The 22,224-nt window shown below is 43.0% G+C and overlaps 1 protein-coding gene across 3 annotated transcripts in view; it reads left to right on the forward strand.

Annotated features, from left to right (window-relative positions):
- Positions 1-1,345: 1,345 nt before the first annotated feature.
- The window catches only part of Ttc33 (tetratricopeptide repeat domain 33), a 46,732-nt gene continuing 25,853 nt past the window's right edge, over positions 1,346-22,224 (forward strand). Inside the window, exons 1-2 of one of the 3 annotated variants that reach the window (XM_045132695.1) lie at positions 1,346-1,472; positions 10,979-11,200. In XM_045132695.1, the coding sequence (XP_044988630.1) occupies positions 10,980-11,200 (221 nt within the window). In that variant the 5' untranslated portion in view covers positions 1,346-1,472; position 10,979. Of the gene's footprint in view, positions 1,473-1,493; positions 1,557-1,660; positions 1,725-10,978; positions 11,201-22,224 lie in introns of those variants that run through there. The other 2 variants (XM_045132697.1, XM_045132696.1) reach the window with 2 other exon arrangements.

Raw genomic sequence — 22,224 nt, forward strand, 5'->3', positions numbered from 1 at the left:
GAGTATTCCTTTAAACACTATAAGGTGACCTTCCTTATCATTCCTAGCTAATGTTGGTCTGAAGTCTACCCTGTCAGATATTAGGATAGCTACCCCTGTTTGTTTTCTAGGCCCATTTGCTTGAAACACTGTTTTCCAACCTTTCACCTTAAGATAGTATCCATCCTTTGTGCAAAGGTGAGTTTGGCATCAACAAATTGAAGGATACTGCTTTTTAATCCAGTCTGCAAACCTGCATCTTTTGGTTGGGGCATTGAGGCCATTGATATTAAGAGTTATTATTGAAAGGTGTGTACTTAGTTTTACCATTTTTCTTGTTCTGTAGTTTTTCCAGTTTTACCTTTGCTCTCTTGTATTAATTAGTATTTGAGTATGGTTTATTTTCTCCAGGTTCCTTAAGTGTGTGCTTTTCTTTCTCTTCAGCATGGAGGATCCTTTCAAGAATTTTCTGTAGAGTTGTTTTTTTCTTCAAATATTCTTTTAGTCTGCTTTTGTTGTGGAATGTCCTTATTTCTCTATTTGAATGGATAGCTTTGCAGGATACAATAATCTTGCTTGGCAGTTGTTATCTTTCAGAACTTGGCATACATCCTTTTCTTCTATAGGCTATTTTGGTCAGATGTGTTGCTCCAGTAACAAGAAGATAAATGCAGTACACAGGATCACATCTTAATCCTTTGTGTGCCCTTTAAAGCATTTTTTTTTTCTTTAAAGTAGGGTCTCAAGGTAGCCCAGGCTGATCTCTGACACACTTTGTAGTCCCAGGCTGCCTTGAACTCATAGCCATCTTCCTACCTCTGCCTTCCAAGTGCTGGGATTAAAGTTGAGGGCTACCACATCCAGCATCCCTCTAAACCAACTTAAAACTACTATTGAGCCAGGCATTGATGCCCACACCTTTAGTCCCATTTATTGGAAAGCAAAGGTAAGAGGATCACCATTAGTTTAAGGCCACCCTGAGACTGCATGGTGAATTCCAGATCAGCCTGGGCTAGAAGGAGACCCTACCTCAAAAACAAAGAAAAACAAACGAGCACAAACAAAAACCACTATGAAGTGCTCTGTGATGCCCTTTGTAAAGAGGGAAAACTAATATTTTAATAATCTCACTCCTTTATTACTTCAAGGACTGGCTTATTACAAAGACTATCTTCAAACGTTACGAAAAAATTAACAAAATACGAGCTAAAATATGTGGGCTACCAAAATGCTTTATGGGCAGGCTGCACCGGGAACAGGGCTTCCGCTCCACCGGGCCTGCTTGGCCGGGAGACAGGACTACAATTCCCAGAGGGCAATGCGGGTGTAGGGGGCGGGACAACCTCCATACAACCTTCCTGGATTTGTGGTTCCGCAGAAGCCAGGGCGGATCATAAAGACTGTATGCCCTCGGTCTTCTCACCTCTGTAGACGCTTCGGCTGTCCCCTGATGGCTCCACTAGTCTTTTAAGGGGGCTAGCGAGCAAAGGCAGGTAAGAACTCGGGCGCGACATCTTCCGCTTCCGGTGCCAAAGGGCGAGCGGAAAGTAAACACGGGACCTCGGTGTGGTTTTCAGGTCAGGGGCTGGCGGCTGGGCGGAGGAGGAGGAGGAGAAGGAGGAGGAGGAGAAGGAGGAGGGCGGCCGAAGGGCCCTGGGCGAGCTGCGGAGCGGGTTCCGAGGCCTAGCCGCGGGGAGGCACGCCCAGAGCTGCGCGCCGCCAGCGTGGGCCGCGGGCGCCGGCAGGTACCGCCCCTCGCCCCCCGGTCGGGCAGCTGTGGGAAAACGGTTTGCGGAGCTCATTTCTCCCAGTGCACGCTTACCTGGAGGGATGCGGGCGTGAGGTCCCGGGGCCTTGGGTCCAGTGCGTCATCGCCGGTACCCAGCCCCATGGTACCCGTCCTCCTGGTACCCGTCCTCGGGAGGCAGGTCGGCCGGCGTCTGGAGGCCCAGCAGAGCGCTTGCCGGCGTCCGCCAGGGCATCTTTGTCCTAGTGCGCGGATTCAGAAAACAGCGTCCTGGGTTTGAATTTTCAAGGAACACGTATGATTGTAATTTACTCGTTTTCTTTACCTGCTGAAATGTTTAGGTAAGCTCAGATAACCGTAGAGGATCCATGAGCTCATACAATTTTAAGATGTATATTTATTTATTTATTTATTTGAGATAGTGAGGGGCAGATAGAGAATGATGGGCACTCCAGGACATCCAGGCACTGAAGGAACTCCAGACACATGTGCCACCTTGGCCTTTGTGGGCACTGGGGACACGAACCTGGGTACTTAAGCTTCCTGGGCAAGCGTCTTAACTGCTAAGACATCTCTCCAGCCCCGATTTAAGATTTTTAAGGGAAAAAAAAAAATCTCTATTGAAATACAGTTGACATATCACACCATTCACCTTTTTAAAGTATATGAGTGAGTAGTTCTTTTTATTCACAAAATTGTGTCTGTCACCACAGTTTAGAACCGTTTAATCATACAAAAAAGAAACTCCAGGGCCGGTCGTAGTGGTGCACGCCTTTAATCCCAGCACTCGAGAGGCAGAGGGAGGAGGATCGCCATGAGTTCGAGGCCGCCCTGAGACTACAGAGTAAATTCCAGGTCAGCCTGGGCTAGAGTGAGACCCTACCTCAAAAAAAAAAAAAAAAAAAATCCAGCACTATTAATTTACATTCTCACCCTCTCTCCTAGCAGCATTTAGGATTCTGAATCAACTCTAGGTTCAGTTTTCCTTGGGGGAAAGTGTTTCAGATATCTGCTAGGACTCAGCCCTTCTACGTCTGGTCAACTTCTATTCTTTTTTCGTTTTTCAAGGTTGAGTCTCCTAGGTCAGGCTGATCTGGAAATCACTATGTAGTCTCAGGCCGGTCTTGAACTCATGTTGATCCTCCCATCTGTGCCCTCCCAAGTGTTGGGATTAAAGGCATGTACCACTATGCCCCCACCCTTTTTTTTGAAGTAAGTATTGCTCTAGCACAGGCTGACCTGGAATTCACTCTGTATTCTCAGGCTGCCCTTGAACTCACCACGATTCTTCTACCTCTGCCTCTCGAGTGCTGGGATTAAAGGCATGTGCCACCATGCTGGGCTCTATGCCTGTTTTTTTTAAAAATATTTTTATTTATTTAATTTTATTTATTTGAGAGAGAGAGAGAGAGAGAAAGAGAGAGGGAGGGAGGGAGGGAGGGAGAGAGGGAGGGAGGGAGGAAAAAAAGGCGGAGGGGGGGTGGTAGAGAGAGAGAATGGGCATGCCAGGGCCTTCATCCATTGCAAATGAACTCCAGATGCCTGTGCCACCTTGTGCATCTGGCTTACCTGGGTTCTGGGGAACTGAACCTAGGTCCTCTGGCATTGCAGGCAAGTGTCATAACCACTAAGTCATCTCTCCAGTCCTCCATTTCTATTCTTTAAAGCTCATTTTATCCATAGTGCCTCAAATATCTGTTTTCTCATAGTATCCTTTGATTTCTGTCTTGTAATTTCCTGTACTCTCCTTGTCTCCAGACAACTTAGAAGAAATTGTAAATCTGGGCCAATGGTCTTGGACTCATGTTTGTGCCTTTTTAACCTTGATAGTTTTCCTATCTCTCCCCATCTCTTACTGCTGCATTTGTCTGTATCAGTTCTCTTTTTTTTATTTTTCTCAAATGCTCAGATCTAGTTATTTTTTCTTTGAGCAGATGTCTCTGTTATTTCCTTCCCATCCTGTCCTGTGCTCTTAATAAACAGATTTGACTAGTGATTTTGAATGTAATTGCCATCAGTAAATACTAGGCTCCTGTTAGCATTATCAGGACAATCGCACCGCCTGGTGCTCTACTTGGTAATATAGAAAAAGAAAAGTTCTACTTGAGAACTTGAAGTCACAACACTTAATCATTCTCATCAGGGCAGTCATAAATACAAGACATTTTCCTTGTCCTATTCTGCCTTTTGACGTCTTCCTAAGTCTCCATTCTTCCCACTTGTCCTCACTCCTTGCCTCTGGACTTGTGATCCACCGTAACCACACTGCCGTTTTAGTCATTTTGTTGGTTCTTCCCCTGGGATACATAAAGTAATTTTCCAACAGAGGAAAATCATTCTGCCTTATTATGATGAGTTTAAGGAGAAAGTTTGTATTGCCCTAATGCTCCATCATGATTTATAGTCTGTTACTTTCCCAGGGGTTTTCAGAAACTCTTGGTTTACCTGCACCAGCCTGTGCAGTCTATGATGGCCAGTAAACACTGGCACATGTTCATACTCAGGAAGAACTGAGGCCTGTGACCTAGCATGTTTTCATTTTTTGCTATTTACTTGGTCTTTAAAAATTTTTTTTTTGTTCATTTTTATTTATTTATTTATTTGAGAGCGACAGACATAGAGAGAGACAGATAGAGGGAGAGAGAGAGAATGGGCGCGCCAGGGCTTCCAGCCTCTGCAAACGAACTCCAGACGTGTGCGCCCCCTTGTGCATCTGTCTAACGTGGGACCTGAGGAACTGAGCCTCGAACCGGGGTCCTTAGGCTTCACAGGCAAGCGCTTAACCGCTAAGCCATCTCTCCAGCCCTACTTGGTCTTTTATATGAAAATAACTTCACTGCCATCCTCACTTTTACCCCTTCCTTTCCTCCCTTTCTCCAGCCCTGTGAATCAGTGATAAAGACCTTGATGCTGGCTAGAATTTGCTAGTTCACTCTCATCTTTCTCCTACTCCCCTCGTAATGTCCGTTATCACTGGCTTCATAAAGACCCTTGGTTCTTGCTCTTTTCCCTGTCCCTCTGGTGGATCAGTTCATTGACCATAAGCTCCTTGGGATTGCAGATGCCTTGAAGAGTGAAATGAGAGTTCAAACTCTTCTTCAGAATATACACAGCATATAAAGTATTTATGCATAGGTAATATACTGAGGGCTTCCTTTTAGTACCTTAAAGCCTATTTTATTTTTTATTTTTTTAAAGCCTATTTTATAATAAGTGAATTATTAGACTCCTTTGTTCATCACTTCTCTAAACAAATATTTGTCTATCAGTTACCTTTTCTTTTTCCTTATAGTTTTGTAGCATTGCAGATTTTTTAAAATGTTTACTTATTTGAGTGACAGACAGACAGAATAAGATAGAGAGAGAGGGAAGGAGGGAGGGAGAATGGTCATGTGAGGGCCTCCAGCCACTACAAATGAACCCCAGCTACCTTTTGCATCTGGCTTACATGGGTACTGGGGACTTGAACCTGGGTCCTTAGGCTTCTCAGGCAGGCACCTTGACCACTAAGCCATCTCTCCATCCCTCATTATAGATTTTTAAACACACTTGAATATTGGTTAACTTTTAAAACATATTTTATATTTATTTATTTATTTGACAGAAAGAATGGACACACCAGGGCGGCCTCCAGCCACTGCAAATGAACTCCACATGTGTGTGCTCCCTTGTACATCTGACTAATGTGGGTCCTGGGGAATTGAACCTGGGCCCTTTGGCCTTGAAAGCAAATGCCTTAACTGCTAAGCCATTCCTCCAGCCCAGCATTGGTTATTTTTTTGACTTTACCAGTAGTTCAGTCAAGTTACTTAACAAATTGGCATTTTTTTTCCTGAAGTAGGGTCTCAACTTGAGCCTAGGCTGACCTGGAGCACGCTGTGTAGTCTAAGGCTGGCCATGAACTCACAGCAATCCTTCTATCTCTGCCTCCTTAGTATTGCATGCCTGGCTCAAATTTGCGTTTAAAAAATATTTTATTTATATATTTAAGGGAGGGGAGAGAGGAGAGTGAGAGAAAGATCCTGCTACTGCAAACGAACTCCAGATGCATGTACCACTTTGTACATCCGGCTTACCATGGGTACTAGGGAATTGAACCCTGGTCATTAGGCTTTGCAGGCAAGCACCTTAAGTGCTGAACTCTCTCTCCAGCCCCTGTGTTTTAAAAACTATTTTGTAGCCAGGTATGGTGTCACTTGCTAGGCTGAGGCAAGAGGATTATGAGTTTAAGGTCAGACTGTACATATATTAAGTTACAGGCTAGTTGGGATATATAGTGAGCCCTGTCTCAAACAATACACCTCAAACAAGCAAACAAAAAACTATTTTATATTAGAAAAATTTAATATATATGAAAGAAGGGAGAAAAGAGCATTGAATCCTATATGCTTATTCTCTTAACATGTTATCAATTCAAAATAATCTTTTTTTAAAAATTTTTATTTATTTGAGAGCAACAGACACAGAGAGAAAGACAGATAGAGGGAGAAAGAGAGAATGGGCGCGCCAGGGCTTCCAGCCTCTGCAAACGAACTCCAGACGCGTGCGCCCCCTTGTGCATCTGGCTAACGTGGGACCTGGGGAACCGAGCCTTGAACCAGGGTCCTTAGGCTTCACAGGCAAGCGCTTAACCGCTAAGCCATCTTTCCAGCCCTCAAAATAATCTTATTTTATCTTTTCCCAGTACTTTTTATCCATAACTACTCTGATATAATTTTCCAGATATCATATAATTTCATATTAAATATTTTTCTAGGGGTTGGAGATGTGCTTTAATTGGTAAAGTGATTGTCTTACATGAAGAAAGCGTTAGGTTTGATCCTTAGCCCTGCATAAACTGGACATGATGATATACAGCTATAATCCCAGTACTCTGGAAATGGAGCCAGGATTATTAGAAGTTCAAGGTTATCTTTGGCTATACCCAGTGAGTTCCTGGTCAGTCTAGGATACATGAAACTTTGTTTCATTAAAAAGAAATACCAAGTACTTTTTATATTCCTAACAGAATGAAACTAAAAGTAAACGACAGAAGAAAACTACACTTTCAGGAATACTTGGGCACTAAACAATAGCTTTTGAACAACAAATGGCCAAGAAAAAAAAAATGAAGTCTCAAAGAGCAATAAAACAGGGTTATCATACCAAAACAGTAGGAGGTGCAAAAATAATTTATTTTATTTATTTGAGAGGGAGGGGGGGAGGGAGGAAGGGAGTGAGAGAAAGAGGCAGATCTACATAGAGAGAATTGATGTGCCAGGGTCTTGAGTCATTGCAAAGGAACTCCCGATGTATGCACTACCTTGTGCATCTGGCTTATGTGGGTTCTATGGAATCAAACCTGGGTCCTCAGGTTTCACAGGCAAGCTCCTTGCCCACTAAGCCATCTCTCCAGCCCCTATTTTAAAAATTATATTTTTTTATTTGAAAGTGTGTATGTGTGTGTGTATGGGCACACCAGTACCTCTTCCTGCCTCAAAACTGCAGATGGGGCTGGAGAGATGGCTTAGTAGTTAAGGCACTTGCCTGCAAAGCCAAAGGACCCAGGTTTGATTCCCTAGGACCCACATAAGCCAGATGCAGAACGTGGCACATGCATCTGGAGTTTGTTTGCAGTGGCTCCATGCCCTAGTGTGCCCACTCTCTCTGTCTCTCTCCCTCTTTCTCTCTCTCAAATAAATAAATAAAAACAATGTATTTAAAGCTGGGTATGGTGGCATATGCTATTAACCCCAGCACTTGGGAGGCAGAGGTAGGAAGATCACTGTGAGCTTGAGGCCACCCTGAGACTACACAGTGAATTCCAGGTCAGCCTGGACTAGAGTGAAACCCTACCTTGAGAAAAGGAAAACAAACAAGCAAACCCTGCAGATGCATGCACGACTTTGTGCATTTGGCTTTTACGTGGGCTCTGGGATATTGGACCTAGGCTGGCAGACGTTGCAAGCAAGTGCCTTTAAACACTGAGTCATCTCCTTAATCTTTTTTTTTTTTTTTTTCTGTTTTTGAGGTAGGGTCTCATTCAAACCTAGGCTGACCTGGAACTCCTACCCATCTTCCTACCTCAGCCTCCCAAGTGCTGGCATTAAAGGCATGTGTCATCATACTCAGATCCAGTACATGTTTAAAAATATAAACAGGGGGGCTGGAGAGATGGCTTAGTGGTTAAATGCTTGCTTGTGAAGCCTAAGGATCCCAGTTTGGGGCTCAATTCCCCCAGGACCCACATTAGCCAGATGTACAAGGGGGAGCACACATCTGGAGTTCATTTGCAGTGGCTGGAGGCCCTGGCACCCCCATATTCTCTCTCTCTGTCTCTGCCTCTCTTTCTCTCTGTCGCTCTCAAATAAATAAAAATAAACAAAAAATTAAAAAAATATATATAAACAGGGGCTGGAGAGATTGCTCAGTGGTTAAGGCATTTGCCTGCAGATCCAAAGGACCCCAGGACCCATGATACACAGGTGGCACATATATCTGTAGTTTGTTTGCAGTAACTGGAGGTCCTGACATGCCCATTCTCTCTCTCTCTCTCTCTCTCTCTCTGCCTCTGAGATAAATAAATAAAAATAAAATATTAAAAAAATATAGCTGGCCGTTGTGGCACACACCGTTAATCTCAGCACTGGGTAGGCAGAGGTAGGAGGATCACTGTGAGTTTGAGGCCACCCTGAGACTACATAGTGAATTCCAGGTCAGCCTGGGCTAGAGGGAGACCCTACCTTGAAAAACCAACCAAACCCACCAACCAACCAAACAAACAAAAAACAAAGAACAACAACAAAATAAACAATTTAGCCAGAGAGATGGCTTAGTGGTTCAGGCACTGCCTGTGGCTTAATACCTTGGGTTTAAGGACCCAGGTTCAGTTCTCTAGAATCCACATAAACCAGATGCATAGGGTGGTGGATGCATCTGGAGTTCATTTGCAGTGGTTTGAGGCCCTTGCGTACCCTTTCTCTCATTAATGAATAGGAATAAAATATTTAAAAATATATAAGTAGTCATTATACTGTGATGACACCTGAAATAGAACAGTAACTCATTCATTTTGTCCAATGTCAATCAGGGTTTGGTTTTCACTTTTATTATTATTATTATTAACAACATTTTGTATGGATACATCATGTGTTAGTACTTGCTTTTCCTTAGTCCCTGCCTCCACCCAGCTGGGGACTCTCCTCAGTGGGGTTGCAGGTATTCCTCATAGGGTTGTGGGTTATGCATAGTGGGAGCAGCCCTCAGTTTTTTTTTTCTTTTTTTCTTTTTTCTTTTGGTTTTTCGAGGTAGGGTCTCACTCTGGCTCAGGCTGACCTGGAATTCACTATGTAGTATCAGGGTGGCCTCGAACTCACGGCGATCCTCCTACCTCTGCCTCCCAAGTGCTGGGATTAAAGGCGTGCGCCACCATGCCCAGCACAGCAGTCAGTTTTTTTGAGGGGGGATGGGAATGCCTGTGGGCATGATGTCTCAATCTGTGGATCTTATAGTCTTACCTCCACCCCTCAAAATTCCCTGAGCCATGGTGGGTCAGTTTTAAGTCTACTTCAGTGATGAGCTCTTAGGAGCCTCTGGATCTCTGCTTTGGCAGGTGTTGAGTATCCTCAGGGTCTGTCTCCTGCACCCTGGCACTGATTGTCAGGCCCACCATGGAAGCTGCACTCTTGCTCATCTCCCCAACTCCTCTGCGGGTTTTGCTATGGCTTGGCTGAAGTGTGAGGGGTTGTTTATTTCCTCAGGTCTCGTTACCTTCTGAAAAAGAAGAACAGATTCTCCAATGGAGAGTGAAGTCAACGTAGTTTAAATGGGATCAGCATTATTAATTTAGGGAGAATTTGATGTATGTAACCCCTTATTTAGCTAAAGACTAGTGAAAACTTGACACAGGAGAGCATAATCTTTGTCTCTGTACGATTCTTATTTGGTTCCCAGTTCCAGATATGGGTTCCTTTACACTGAACGGATATCTTAGCTAATGAGAAAGCTGTTGGTTACCCTCCAGGGCTGTGTGCCACTATGCACTGGTATGTACGTCCTGTCAGGGTGTTTGCTTCTGAGTAGCTTAGACCTCTGGTTGCTCAGACAGCTGTTGGCCACTTTCCCCCAGCAGCTTATGTAGCACTTTCCAGTACTAGATGGGCTAGCTGTCTGGGGACTGGATCTCTTCTTGATTGCACTCAGGTCTCTCCGTGCTGTGTCAGCAGCATATGGTGTCTTCAGCAATAGGGTCTTCCTCAGTTGGGTAACCAAGTGCTTTGACAGAAATCTGTCTTCTTTTGGGGTCCTCATAGGTTTCTTCGATCAACAGCACATTGTGGGTAGCAACCTGTTTCTGGTACTGGGAGTTACAGGCCAGAGACAAGTTTATATATATATATTTTAAGCTTAGACTTCATTCACCTTCTCCCCGGCCCTTCTTTTCAGGTGCTCCTCCCTTACTCCTGTTGAGAGTTTAGTCTGTCTCCAAGGATAAAGGTTTCTATGGTACCAGTTCATTTTAGGTTTAGTTTTGTGTTTGTTTTTCCCCACCCTGCCCTCCCCACAAGCCCCTCTATCCCTATTGTCTGGACTTTGAGTTGCCTATCAGGTATGTCAGCAACTCAAGCTGGTCTGGATTAGGAACCGCAGATGAGTAAGTGGCTTTCTTACTCATCAAGGGAACGATCCAACATGAGGACATCACAGTCATAAATCTGTATGTGCCAAACACAGGTGCACCACAGTTGATTAAACAAACCTACTTGACAACAGAACAGAAGTAAACACCAACACCATCATAGTTAGCCACTATCATCAATAGATCATCCAAGCATAGTCACAACAGGGAAATACTAGAGCTGAACCACATCATAGATGGACTAGACCTAATGGACATCTACAGAACTTTCCACCCCAATTCTACAGAATGTACATTCTTCTCAGAAGCCCATGGAATCTTCTCCAAACTAGACCATATGTTAGGCCATAAAGCATGCCAGTAAATTCAGGAAATTGAAATAACTTCCTGCATCATGTCAGATCAGAGTGCTTTAAAGCTTTTATTTATTTATTTATTTATTTTTCGAGGTAGGGTCTTGCTTTAGCCCAGGGTGACCTGGAATTCACTATGTAGTCTTAGGGTGGCCTTGAACTCACAGTGATCCACCTACCTCTGCCTCCCCCAGTGCTGGATACTCTTTCTTCACCTGTTCATTGGCATACTTTCATAAATGGTCACATTTCAACTGAACCCTGTTTCCTTGAATTTTCCAGAATGGCTTCCTTTGGGTGGAAGAGGAAAATTGGAGAGAAGGTCTCAAAGGCCACCTCCCAGCAGTTTGAGGCTGAAGCTGCTGGTGAGAAGGATGTCGTTCAGAATGAGGAAGGGAGCTGGCTCCAGGCCAGTAAACGGAGGAAGGAAGCTCTTCAGGAAGGCTGTGCTCAGAAGAGCAAACAGCTGAAGGATGAAGGAGCCAGCTTGGCTGAAAATAAAAGGTATGGTTTTAGGTTTCTTATTTACTGAGGAACAGTTTACATTTTCTGGCTTAATGTCCAATGTATGAAAAGTTATAACTTATATAAATTTATGTTTGCTTTTCTTTCTTTCATTTTCATCTTTTCATTTTTCATTTTTGGTTTTTTGAGGTAGGGCCTCGCTCTAGCTCAGGCTGACCTGGAATTCACTATGTAGTCTTAGGCTGGCCTCAAACTCATGGTGATCCTCCTATCTCTGTCTCCTGAGTGCTGGGATAAAAGGTGTGTACCAGTACACCACATCTTTGCTGTATAAAAGCTTTGTAATTTCATGTGGTCCCAGTGGTTGATCCATGGTTTTATTTCCTAAGCAACTGGGGTTATAGTCAGAAAGTCTTTGCCAAGACCAATATGTTAAAGGGTTTGCCCTACTTTTTCCTCTAGCAGTTTCAGAATTTCAGGTCTGATATTAAGATCTTTGATCCACTTGGACTTAATTCTTGTGCATAGAGAGAGATAAGGATCTATATTTCCATCCTTCTGCAGATACATATGCAGTGTCCCCAGCACCATTTAGTGAAGAGGCTGTCTTTTCTCCGATGAGTAGTTTTGGTATTTTTGTCAAAGATCAGGTTGCTATAGCTACCTGGACTTACATCTGGGTCCTGTATTCTGTTGCATTAATCTACATGTCTGTTTTTGTGCCAGTACCATGCTGTTTTTGTTACTATGACTCTGTAATAAAGGTTAAAATCAGGTATGGTGATACCACCAGCCTTATTTTTGTTGCCCAAGATTGTTTTAGACATTCGGGATTCCAAATGAATTTTTGGATTCTTTTTTCTAGTTTCATGAAGAACGCTATTGGAATTTTGATGGGCATTGCATTAAATGTATAGATTGCTTTTGGTAAGATTGTCATTTTCACAATATTGATTTTCCCAAGAACCAATCCAAGAACAAAGGATGCCTTTCCATTTCCTTGTGTCTTCTGCAATTTCTGTCTTGAGTGGTTTAAAGTTTTCATTGTAGAGATCCTTCACTTCCTGGGTTAGCTTTATTCCAAGGTACTTTATTTATTTTTCTCAATTTTTATTAACATTTTTCATGATTATAAAAAGTATCCCATGGTAATACCCTCCCCCAACTTTCTCCTTTGAAATTCCATTCTCCATCATATCCCCTGCCCATCTCAATCAGTCTCTCTTTTATTTTGATGTCATGGTCTTTTCCTCCTCTTAGGATGGTCTTGTGTAGGTAGTGTCAGGCACTGTGAGGTCATGGATATCCAGGCCATTTTATGTCTGGAGGGAGCACGTTGTACGGAGTCCTATCCTTCCTTTGGCTCTTACATTCTTTCCGCCACCTCTTCCGCATTAGACCCTGAGCCTTGGAAGGTGTGATCGAGATGTTACTCAGTACTCCAGTCACTTCTTTCTAGTATTGTGATACTTTTTGAGTCATCCCAAAGTCACTGCCGTCTGAAGAGAGAAGATTCTCTACCCAAAGTGAGAGTAACATTAATATAAGGGTATAAATATTAAGAGAAATGCTCACTGGGCAGTTTGATAAGCATATTATATATATTTTTCCAGACATCAACAGATGTTACACCCCTAGGGTTCATGACTACCCCTGTTTAAGTTTACAGCATCAGGGATGTGTTCCCCCTATGGGGCGGGCATCCAGTCCAGTTGGAGGGCAGTTGGTTTCCACCATGAGAGACGTGCCACTATTGCACTATTTATTTTTTTTTGATGCAATTGTGAATGGGAATAATTCTCTGATTTCATCCTCTGTGTGTTGTTAGCATATAGGAAGGCTACTGATTTCTGTGTGTTTATTTTGTATCCTGCTACATGGCTATAGGTGTTTATCAGCTCTAACAGTTTGCTGGTTTAATCTCTTCCACTTCCTGTTCCCTTCTATAGCATTCTTTTTCGCCTCTTTATTTCTTTTCATAATCTTTTTTTTTTTTTTTTTAAATCCTTTTGAGGTATTTTCACTCTAGTCCAGGCTGTCCTGGAATTCACTGTGTAGTTTCAGGGTGGCCTGGAACTCATGGCAATCCTTCTACCTCTGCCTCCTGAGTGCTGGGATTAAAGGTGTGCACCACTAAAGCCAGCCATTAATCTTGTTTCTACAGTTTACCCCCTTTCATACCTTCTTGCTTCATTTCTTTCATTTACTATTCTACATTCTCTAAGTAATATTTAACTTTCTAGCACATTCTACATTAATTTTCCCATTTTCTGGTTTATGATCACTAATAGCACAAGAAGTGCTCCTAAGGATTGAAAAATGGGATTAAAGGAAATTTAAAAAGCTTCTTCAGGGCTGGAGAAATGGCTTATTGCTTAAGCGCTTGCCTGTGAAGCCTAAGAACCCCGGTTCAAGGCTCGATTCCCCAGGACCCATGTTAGTCAGATGCACATGTCTGGAGCTCGTTTGCAGTGGCTGGAGGCCCTGGCACACCTATCCTCTCTATCTGCCTCTTTATCTTTCTGTCTGTTGCTCTAAAATAAATAAAAATAAAACAAACAAAAATTCTGCAAAGCATTGGGAACTATGCTGTTAGCCTACAGAATGAAAAAAGAAAAAAGTCTTTGACAAGAACTATGTGTCAGACAGGATTAAAACCCAGAAGACATGAAGAAGATGGAAGGGAACTACATTTATCTGGGAGAGCTTTCAGACTACAATGTGGCACATGGATGGCATCATCTTCCTAGTTGGATGGTGACAATGGCAGCAGAGAAAAAGCTGCAGGGTGCCATTCACATGCAGCAGGTTATAAAGGTGGTAATTCCAGCTGAGGCTAAGCTTCTCAAGGCAGGGATAGTTTGGCAGCGCATGGAAGCTGGCCTCCTCCAAGGAGCTCCTCTTTCTCCCCTGATTGTTTGGGCTTCTTTAACCCATACTAGTCAGTGCTGTGTCCTTTTCTCTTGACTCTCCCATGTTTCTCTAGAAGAAGAATTGATTTTCCTTTTTTGTTTTGCAGTTGTATATATTGACAGATCTTGAGTTTGAATCTTAACCTCTTCAACTTAACATTCCAGAGAGGATTTATAAGAATTATTTAATTTTGGGCTGGAGAGATGGCTTATTGGTTAGGGTGTTTGCCTGCGGAGCCAAAGGACCCAGGTTTGATTCCCCGGGACCCACGTAAGCCAGATGTACAATGGGGTGCATGTGACTGGAGTTCATTTGCAGTGGCTGGAGGCCCTGGTATGCCCATTCTGTCTCTGTCTATCTCTGTCTTTCTGCTTGCAAATAAATAAATAAATAATTTTTAAAAACTTAAAAAAATCATTTAATCTTTTAAAAAAGCTGAATTTTTTTTTTGTTTGTTTGATATTTTGAGGTTGGGTTTCACTCTAGCCCAGAGTGATGTGGAATCTACTAAGTAGTCTCAGGGTGTCCTTGAATTCACAGTGATCCTCCTTCCTCTGCCTCTGGAGTGCTGGGATTATTATAGTCATGCCTCACTACGCCTGGCTGAGTGTTGTTTTTGTAATGATTGTAGAGATGGCTTAGTGGATAAGGCCATTGCCTGTGAAGCTTAAGGACCCAGGTTTGATTCACCAGTACCCATGTAAGCCAGATGTACAAGGTGGCACATGCATCTGGAGTTCTTTAGGAAAAAAGAAATGAAAAGAAAAAGATTGAGTGCATGGAAGTATGGGCTAACTTTGAACTTGGAACTGGTAATGACGCTTCGGTGGTAGAAAAGAACACCTCTGGATTAAGTGCTAGTGAAAGAGAAAGGGAGAAAGGTTGATGAAGAGGAGGAGACTCTTTATCTCCTGGGATACATTCTGCCTCCTTGTGAATTTCTCTTGGTTTTAAAATATTTTCTCATGTAGCTTTCTTGAGCATGTAGGGTTGTCTGTACTCATTGAGTACGCACTGCCTCAGGTGTGTTACCAGCCAGCCGCCTGCAAGGAGGCTCAGCCCTTCACTGTCGGCTTCAGCCTAGTGTGTGGTGACATAATGAACCTCCTGGAGTTGCTGTGTGATCGAGCCATTTTAAATTCCTAATGTTTTCCCATATAGTGTTCGTTATTCTTTGAAACAAAAGTCTGGTTTACTTCTTTAACCAACCCCAAATAACATTGGCATTTTGAAGAGCTGGGCTACTGAGGTTAAAAGTATGGATTTGGTTTTTTTTTTTTTTTAATTTTTATTAACATTTTCCATGATTATAAAATATATCCCATGGTAATTCCCTCCCTCCCCATGGATTTGTTTTAACATTTAAAATGTTGATATATTTATTGTGTGTGCATGCATATGTGTGCTCTGACCTTCATGTAGAGGTTGGAGGACAACTCTGAGAGGTCTGTGCTCTATCCTTTTTGCCGCTGCAAATAAATTGCCAGACTGCAAGTGAATGTCAGCCTAGCAGGGTACTGAGCTTTGGACCTTCCTGGTTCCACCTCCCACTGTTACTGGGGCCTTGGGAATCAGATACGCTTACCACTGTGCATTCACCTTTGTGCGGGTGCTGGGGAATCGAACTCAGGCCAGCAAGCTTTGCAGACAAGTGCCTTTAATCGCTGAACCATCTCCCCGGCCCAAAAATATGGATTTTGAATCAGTTTACCTGTATTCAAATCCTAGTTTTTTTTATTTCTTCATATATAAGCTTTAGGTAGATAAACAACTTCTGTGTATGTTTCCAGTTTCCCAACATGTAAAATGGTGATGCATATGTTAATAGCTGTTTAGAAGAAAATTAAAGAACAAGTTCACATAAAGAAAATAGAGCATGCCACTTAGCACTTAATCTATTTCTAGAATTATTACTAACAAGGACTTACCTTTTTTTTTTTTTTTGAGGCAAGCTCAACAGACTGGTCTGTTTTGTTATGAGAGAATATGAATTGGCATGCCAGAGCCTCCTGCCACTGTGATTGAACTCCTGACACATGTGCCACCTTGTGTGTCTGGTTTACATGGGACCTGGGGAGTTGAACATGGGTCCTTAGGCTTTGCAGGCAGGCACCTTAACTGCTAAGCCATCTTTCCAGCCTGAACTTAATGTTTTTTTAAAAGTCATAATGTAAGCTGGGCGTGGTGGCTCACATCTATGATCCCAGCAATCTTGGGGCTGATGTTGGTGGAAACTGAATTTGAGGTCAGTTTGGGCTTCAGAGTGAGTTCTAGGTCAGCCTGGGCTAGAGTGAGACCCTATCTCAAAATAAAAAGTGGTGTAGCTTCATAAGTTGTGTATAGTGTCAACCACTAGATGGTGATATTTGATTGTCTAGTTTAATTTTCTCTGTTAGAATATGTGTGTGAAGTCTAAGTATAATTAGAACTTAGCATGAGTTTTATCTGTAAGAGTGTGCTTATCAAAGTGAATTTTCATGGTGTGACACACCTTCTGCAGATTGTGCATGGTTTGAAGTCAGTGAAAACAGTTGCAGTCAGTGTAACCTGCCTGTCTTCTCTCCTCGCATCCTGCATCCTGGACATGTTTGTGTGTGGTTGTTTTCTGCTAGTGATCACAGGCTCTCCTCAAGGCCCACCCTCCCTGTGTGCACTGGCCCCATCCCTCCTGGCCCTCTCGGGAGCATCTGTGTCATCTTTTCCTCCCTCCCTTGGCTCCTCCTTTGCCCTAACACACTGGCATGCCTTGAGGACAGGGTTTCCTTTGCTCCACACACTCTATCAGGTCTTGACTTCCCTTTTGCTACAAACTCAGTTTTTCTCTTTAAAAATATTTTTATTTGTTTATTTGCAGCACAGTGATATAGAGAGAAGACAGACAGAGAATGGGTACACCAGCGCCTCCAGCTGCTGCAGGCAAACTCCAGATGCATGCTTCTCTTTGTGCATCCGGCTTTATGTGGGTACTGGGGAACCGAACCTAGGTGGTTAGGCTTTGTAGACAAGTGCTTTAACAACTGAGCCCTCTCTCCAGCCCCAAACTCAGTTTCTTAATAAATCAATCCGTTTCCCTTCAAATTAGATTTATGTTCTCATTAATCCACTGATACAACTTTTATAAAGTCACTACTGGTGACCTCTGTGCAATCAAGTCCAGCTGTCCCTTCTCTGTTCTGTCTTGTGCACCTCATCACTCAGCATAGTTAACCACTCTTTCTAAACCTAGGGCTTTCTAATCTGCACCATCATAGTGCCATGCTTTAGGCTCGTCTCAAAGTCCATGCCTTCCTGATCTTTGCTACTTTTCTTTTGTGTAGTTTCAAACATTCGTTAGCTTTACTTATAAAGTGCCCCTTGGGGCTGGAGTGATAGCTCAATAGTTAAAGCACTCACCTGCAAAGCCTAACAATCTGGGTTCTATTCTCCAGTTCCCACATAAAGCCAGATGCACACAATGGCACATACATCTGGAGTACATTTGCAGTGGCTAAGGGCCTAACATGCCTGTTCTCTCTGTCTCCTCTCTCTCTGCTTGTAAATAAATAAGAATATTGGGTTGGAATAGAAGTTAAGGCACTTGCCTGTGAAGCCTAAGGACCCAGGATCGATTTCCCCAAGCCTATGTAAGCCAGATGCACATGGTGGTACATGCATCCGGAGTTCATTTGTAGTCGCTAGTGTACCCATTGTTTCTCTCCCCCCTCAAATAAATAAATAAATAAATGTTTTTTATTTTATTTTTTTGGTTTATCGAGGTAGGGTCTCACTCAAGCCCAGGCTGACCTGGAATTCACTGTGGAGTCTCGGGGTGGCCTTGACCTCACGGTGATCCTCCTACCTCTGCCTCCCGAGTGCTGGGATTAAAGGCGTGTACCACCACACCCGGTTTAATAAATGTTTTTTAAAAAGAAAGTACCTCTTTGCTTTTCCATGTAGACTGTCCATTAAATTTCTGTACTTTCCTTCATTTTGTCATCCCCTCTCTGTACTAATGACTGCTTTCAAAAATATATTTTATTCAAGATAGAGAGGGAGGGAGGGAGGGAAGAAGGAAAGACTGGTTGTGCCAGGGCCTCCTGCCACTGTACACAAACTGCAAATGCATGTGCTACTTTGTGCATCTGTTTTTAAGTGTGTACTGGGGAATTGAACCTGTACCAGCCAGCTGGCTTTGCAAGCAGGTGCTTTTAAATGCTGAGCCATCTCTCTATCCCGTAGTCTGTGTGTGTGTCTGTGCCAGGGTCTCCTGTGTGTGTGGGTGTTTGCATGCCAGGGTCTCTTGCTGCTGTGTCCATCTGGCTTTATGTGGGTGGCTAAGGAATTGAACCTAGATTGGTAGACTTTGCAAGTAAGTACCTTTAGTGACTGAGCTTTCTCCCCATCCCCACTAATGACTATTAAATATATAACTCCAATTCTGTCCTCTCATCCTCATGCTTTTAAAATCTCTCTATGCTTGGATGTCTAATACATACCAAATTTAACATGTACAAAAAAACCACCTGATTTTTCTCCCAAATATCTGCTGCTTTTCTTTCTTTCCTATGCCAATAAAAGGTACTGCCTCTTTACTAGTTACCTAAGTCCCCAAACCATGAGTCAGGCTCTACTGGTTTATGTGCCATTACAAAGCAAAGCTGACCCCATTTGTCACTCGCTCACTACCCATCTGGCAGCTACTGGTGCAATGGGCTAGGGAGCCCCAACATGCGAGCTGACTGACAGTAAAAAGTCATCACACTTTGACACCAGCCAGATGAAACCAAACTGTTGAGAGAAGTTTCTGGAGGGCTTGGTTTGCACACCCTGTGTGTGGGTGGGTTAAAGCCTTAGAGGATAGGTTTTGGCCCATAGGAAGCAGAGTGTGGGAGGTGGCATGTATCATTCTCCCAGGGACTTTTTCCAAGGCCCAGTGATTTCATAGATTCTCCATAGAAATTTCCCAAGATCAGCAAGTCATTTGTGTGTTTGTGGAGCTGTCACCAGCTTCACATGGCCTTGTACTGTTTTGTCCTTCCTCCTCATTCTGCTTCCCTGAGATAAACCAGCAAGCATGGGCTGGAGGCTGTTTTCCAGCTAACCCAAGGTGGCACTGTCCCCAATCCAAGTTAAGTTTTCATTTCTTTTCTATATATGCTAAATCTTTTTTTCTCTCTTTTGTTTTCATTGTAATTTTTTGTCTAATTGGTAATTATCTTTTTCTGGTTTCCCCATGCACATTTTTATACCAGTATTCTCCTCCCTTGGGCTTAACATGACATCATTGTGTGTGTGTGTGTGTGTGTGTGTTGTTTGAGGCAAGGTCTTATGTGCCCCAGACTAGCCTTAAACTCTTTGTGTAGCTGAGGATGACCTTGAATTTCTAAAATCTTCCTGCCTCTACCTTCTGAGTACTGGAATTACTGGCATGTGTACTGCCCCTGGGCTTATGTGGTGCTAGGGCTCAAACCCAGGGCTTTATGCATACTAGATAAGCACTCTACTAACTGAGCTGCCCCCTCCCCACCGCAAACCATTCAGTATGCAGGCAAGGATGACCTTGGACTTTCAGTCTTCCTGCCTCCACCTCCTAAGTGCTATATTCATTTTTTTTTTTTTTAAATTCAGTGCTGTGGTTCAAACCCCTGGTCCATACTAAGCAAATATAATTGTGTTACTTCCCCAGCCCTGACATCTTCTAAAAGTGTAAATCAAGCTAGGCAAGGTGGTTCCCATTTTCAATCTCAGCACTCCGGAAACTGAGATAGGAAGATTGCTATGAGTTCAAAGCTAGCTGGGTTATAAAGTGAGTTTTAGATAAGCCTGGGGCTAGCCTGCCTCAAAAGAAAAAAAACTATCAAAAAATATAAATCTGTATATGTCTGTGTTGCATGATCATAATTAACTCCACACCTATAGCCATGGCCTGTTATGTTTTATGTAATTCTGGCTTTGACCAACCTCTCTGATCTCATTTCTTTTCTCCTTACACTGTAGTCACACTGGTTTTATTTCCTCTCTTCAGAGCCTGCAGTGTTTGGTCTTGCCTGGAGCTTTTTTTTTGTTTAAAGATTTTATTTTTATTAATTTATTTATTAGAGACAGAGAAAGGGGAGGAGGAGAGAGAGAGAGAGAGAGAGAGAGAGAGAGAGAGAGAGAGAGAGAGAGACAGACAGACAGACAGACAGACAGAGGGACAGAGAGTGAGAATGGGCATGTGAGGGCCTCCAGCCACTGCAAACAAACTCCAGACGCATGCACCACCATGTGCATCTGGCTTATGTGGGACCTGGAGAATCGAGCTTGGGTCCCTAGGCTTCACAGACATGCCCCTTAACCTCTAAGCCATCTCTCCAGCCCTTGCCTGGAGCTTTTGCCTTTGTCTAGAATGGACTTTATCCAGATATTCAGAGGGTTGTCATTTTTTTTTTCAGTAGCTTAGGGTTTTATTCCTATTTACTTGTTATTTATTTACTTTTGAGGTAGGGTTTTACTGTAGCCTAGGCTCACCTGAAACTCACTCTGTAGCCCAGGCTGGCCTTGAATTTAAGGCAGCCTTACTACCTCATTTTCTGAGTGCTGGGATTAAAGGCGTGTACTACCATGCTGAGCTGTCTTTTTTTTTTTTTTTTTAATATTCACAGCCAGGACACAGTGGCACATGCCTTTAATCCCAGACTTGGGAGGCAGAGGTTGGAGAATCACTGTGAGTTCAAGGATAGCCTAAGAATACTTAGTGAACAGGTCATAGAAAGAGTGAGACCCTACCTCAAAAAAAAAATAGTAGTATTCAGGCCTCAGCTCACATGCATTTCTAGAGATCTTTCCTGACCACCCATTGTGAGTTGATATTTGGACATTACCTATCAAGTTCCTCACTTCTTCCCCCGCCCCCCAATGTAGCATTTACATTTGCATTTGTCTTTTCCTAACCCCTTCCTCACATATAGATAATTTCAGAAAGCCATATGTCGAAGAGTAGTGGGATCTTTTGTCTGATGAATGCAGCATTTTCAGAACCTAGCATGCCGCATGGTCTAGAGAAAGTACCCTGAATGAGTAAGCTGAATAATAATCTCATTTATGGGACAGAATACCTGACAAAAATCAGTTTAAGGGAAGAAGAGCCTATTTCAGCTTATAGTTGGAGGTTATAGTCCATCATGGCAGGAAGACATGGCAGCAGGAGCTTAAAGCAGAGCTGGTCACATGCAGCCCATAGTGAGGAAGCCGAGAGCCATAGATGCTAGTACTCAGCTGGCTGTCTCCTTTTGGTATTGCCCAGGATGCCAGCCCAAAGAATGGCACCACCCACAGTAAAGGTGGTTCTTCCCACCTCAATTCACCTAATCTGTAGAACCCCCCACCAGTGATTCTAGGTCCTGTCAAGTTGACAGCCAATATAAACCACCACAACCGTTAGCATAATAGTTCAAACCGTTGAAATACAGTAAATTAGAAATGTAATTTGGAGCAAAGTAGCCAAGGACTGAGGATTCTGTGTTGTGAGTGTGCTTTCTATCTTATGTGGCTTGGCCACCAGCTGTTCTTTGCTTGTTGTAAGGTATTATCTCACCCTGCCCTTGTGTAATCCCTGCAACTGTTCACTTTGCTTCCTTCCTTGTATTAGTTCAGTTGCATACTGTTAAGACCGCCTTTAAACTGGCTGAATCAGACTTTGGTCATTTATTAACCACAGTGACTTTAAACCAAGTTTTTATCTTTTAATGCTTCCTATCCAGCAGCTGCAATAGGGCTGTGTTTTTTCAGTCTGTTCCAAACTGAAGTTGAATTAGGAGATAGGTTGTAGGAGTTGAGCGATCATTGATTGATTAGGTGCCAGCTTTCCTGTGATACGTAAATGTAAGAAATACGTGATGCTACTCTTGTAGGACTTAAATGACAGCGAGAGAAAAGAAAGAGGGAAAGGGATTCTGTTATGAGTGAATTCTATGCCATTTCTTTTTTAAAACATTTTTTATTGACAAGTTCCATAAGTATAGACAATAAACCATGATAGTTTCCTCCCATTGTCTCCATCATCCCCCTCCCAAACCCACTCTCCATCGAATGCTTTCTCTGTCTCCCAATTAGTCTGTCTTCTATATTGATGTCATCATTCCCCCTTCCTATAAGGAAGACCTTATGCAGGTAAATGTCAAGGTCATGCA

Source organism: Jaculus jaculus, chromosome 13 (assembly GCF_020740685.1).
Source record: "Jaculus jaculus isolate mJacJac1 chromosome 13, mJacJac1.mat.Y.cur, whole genome shotgun sequence".
Classification (NCBI taxonomy): domain Eukaryota; kingdom Metazoa; phylum Chordata; class Mammalia; order Rodentia; family Dipodidae; genus Jaculus; species Jaculus jaculus.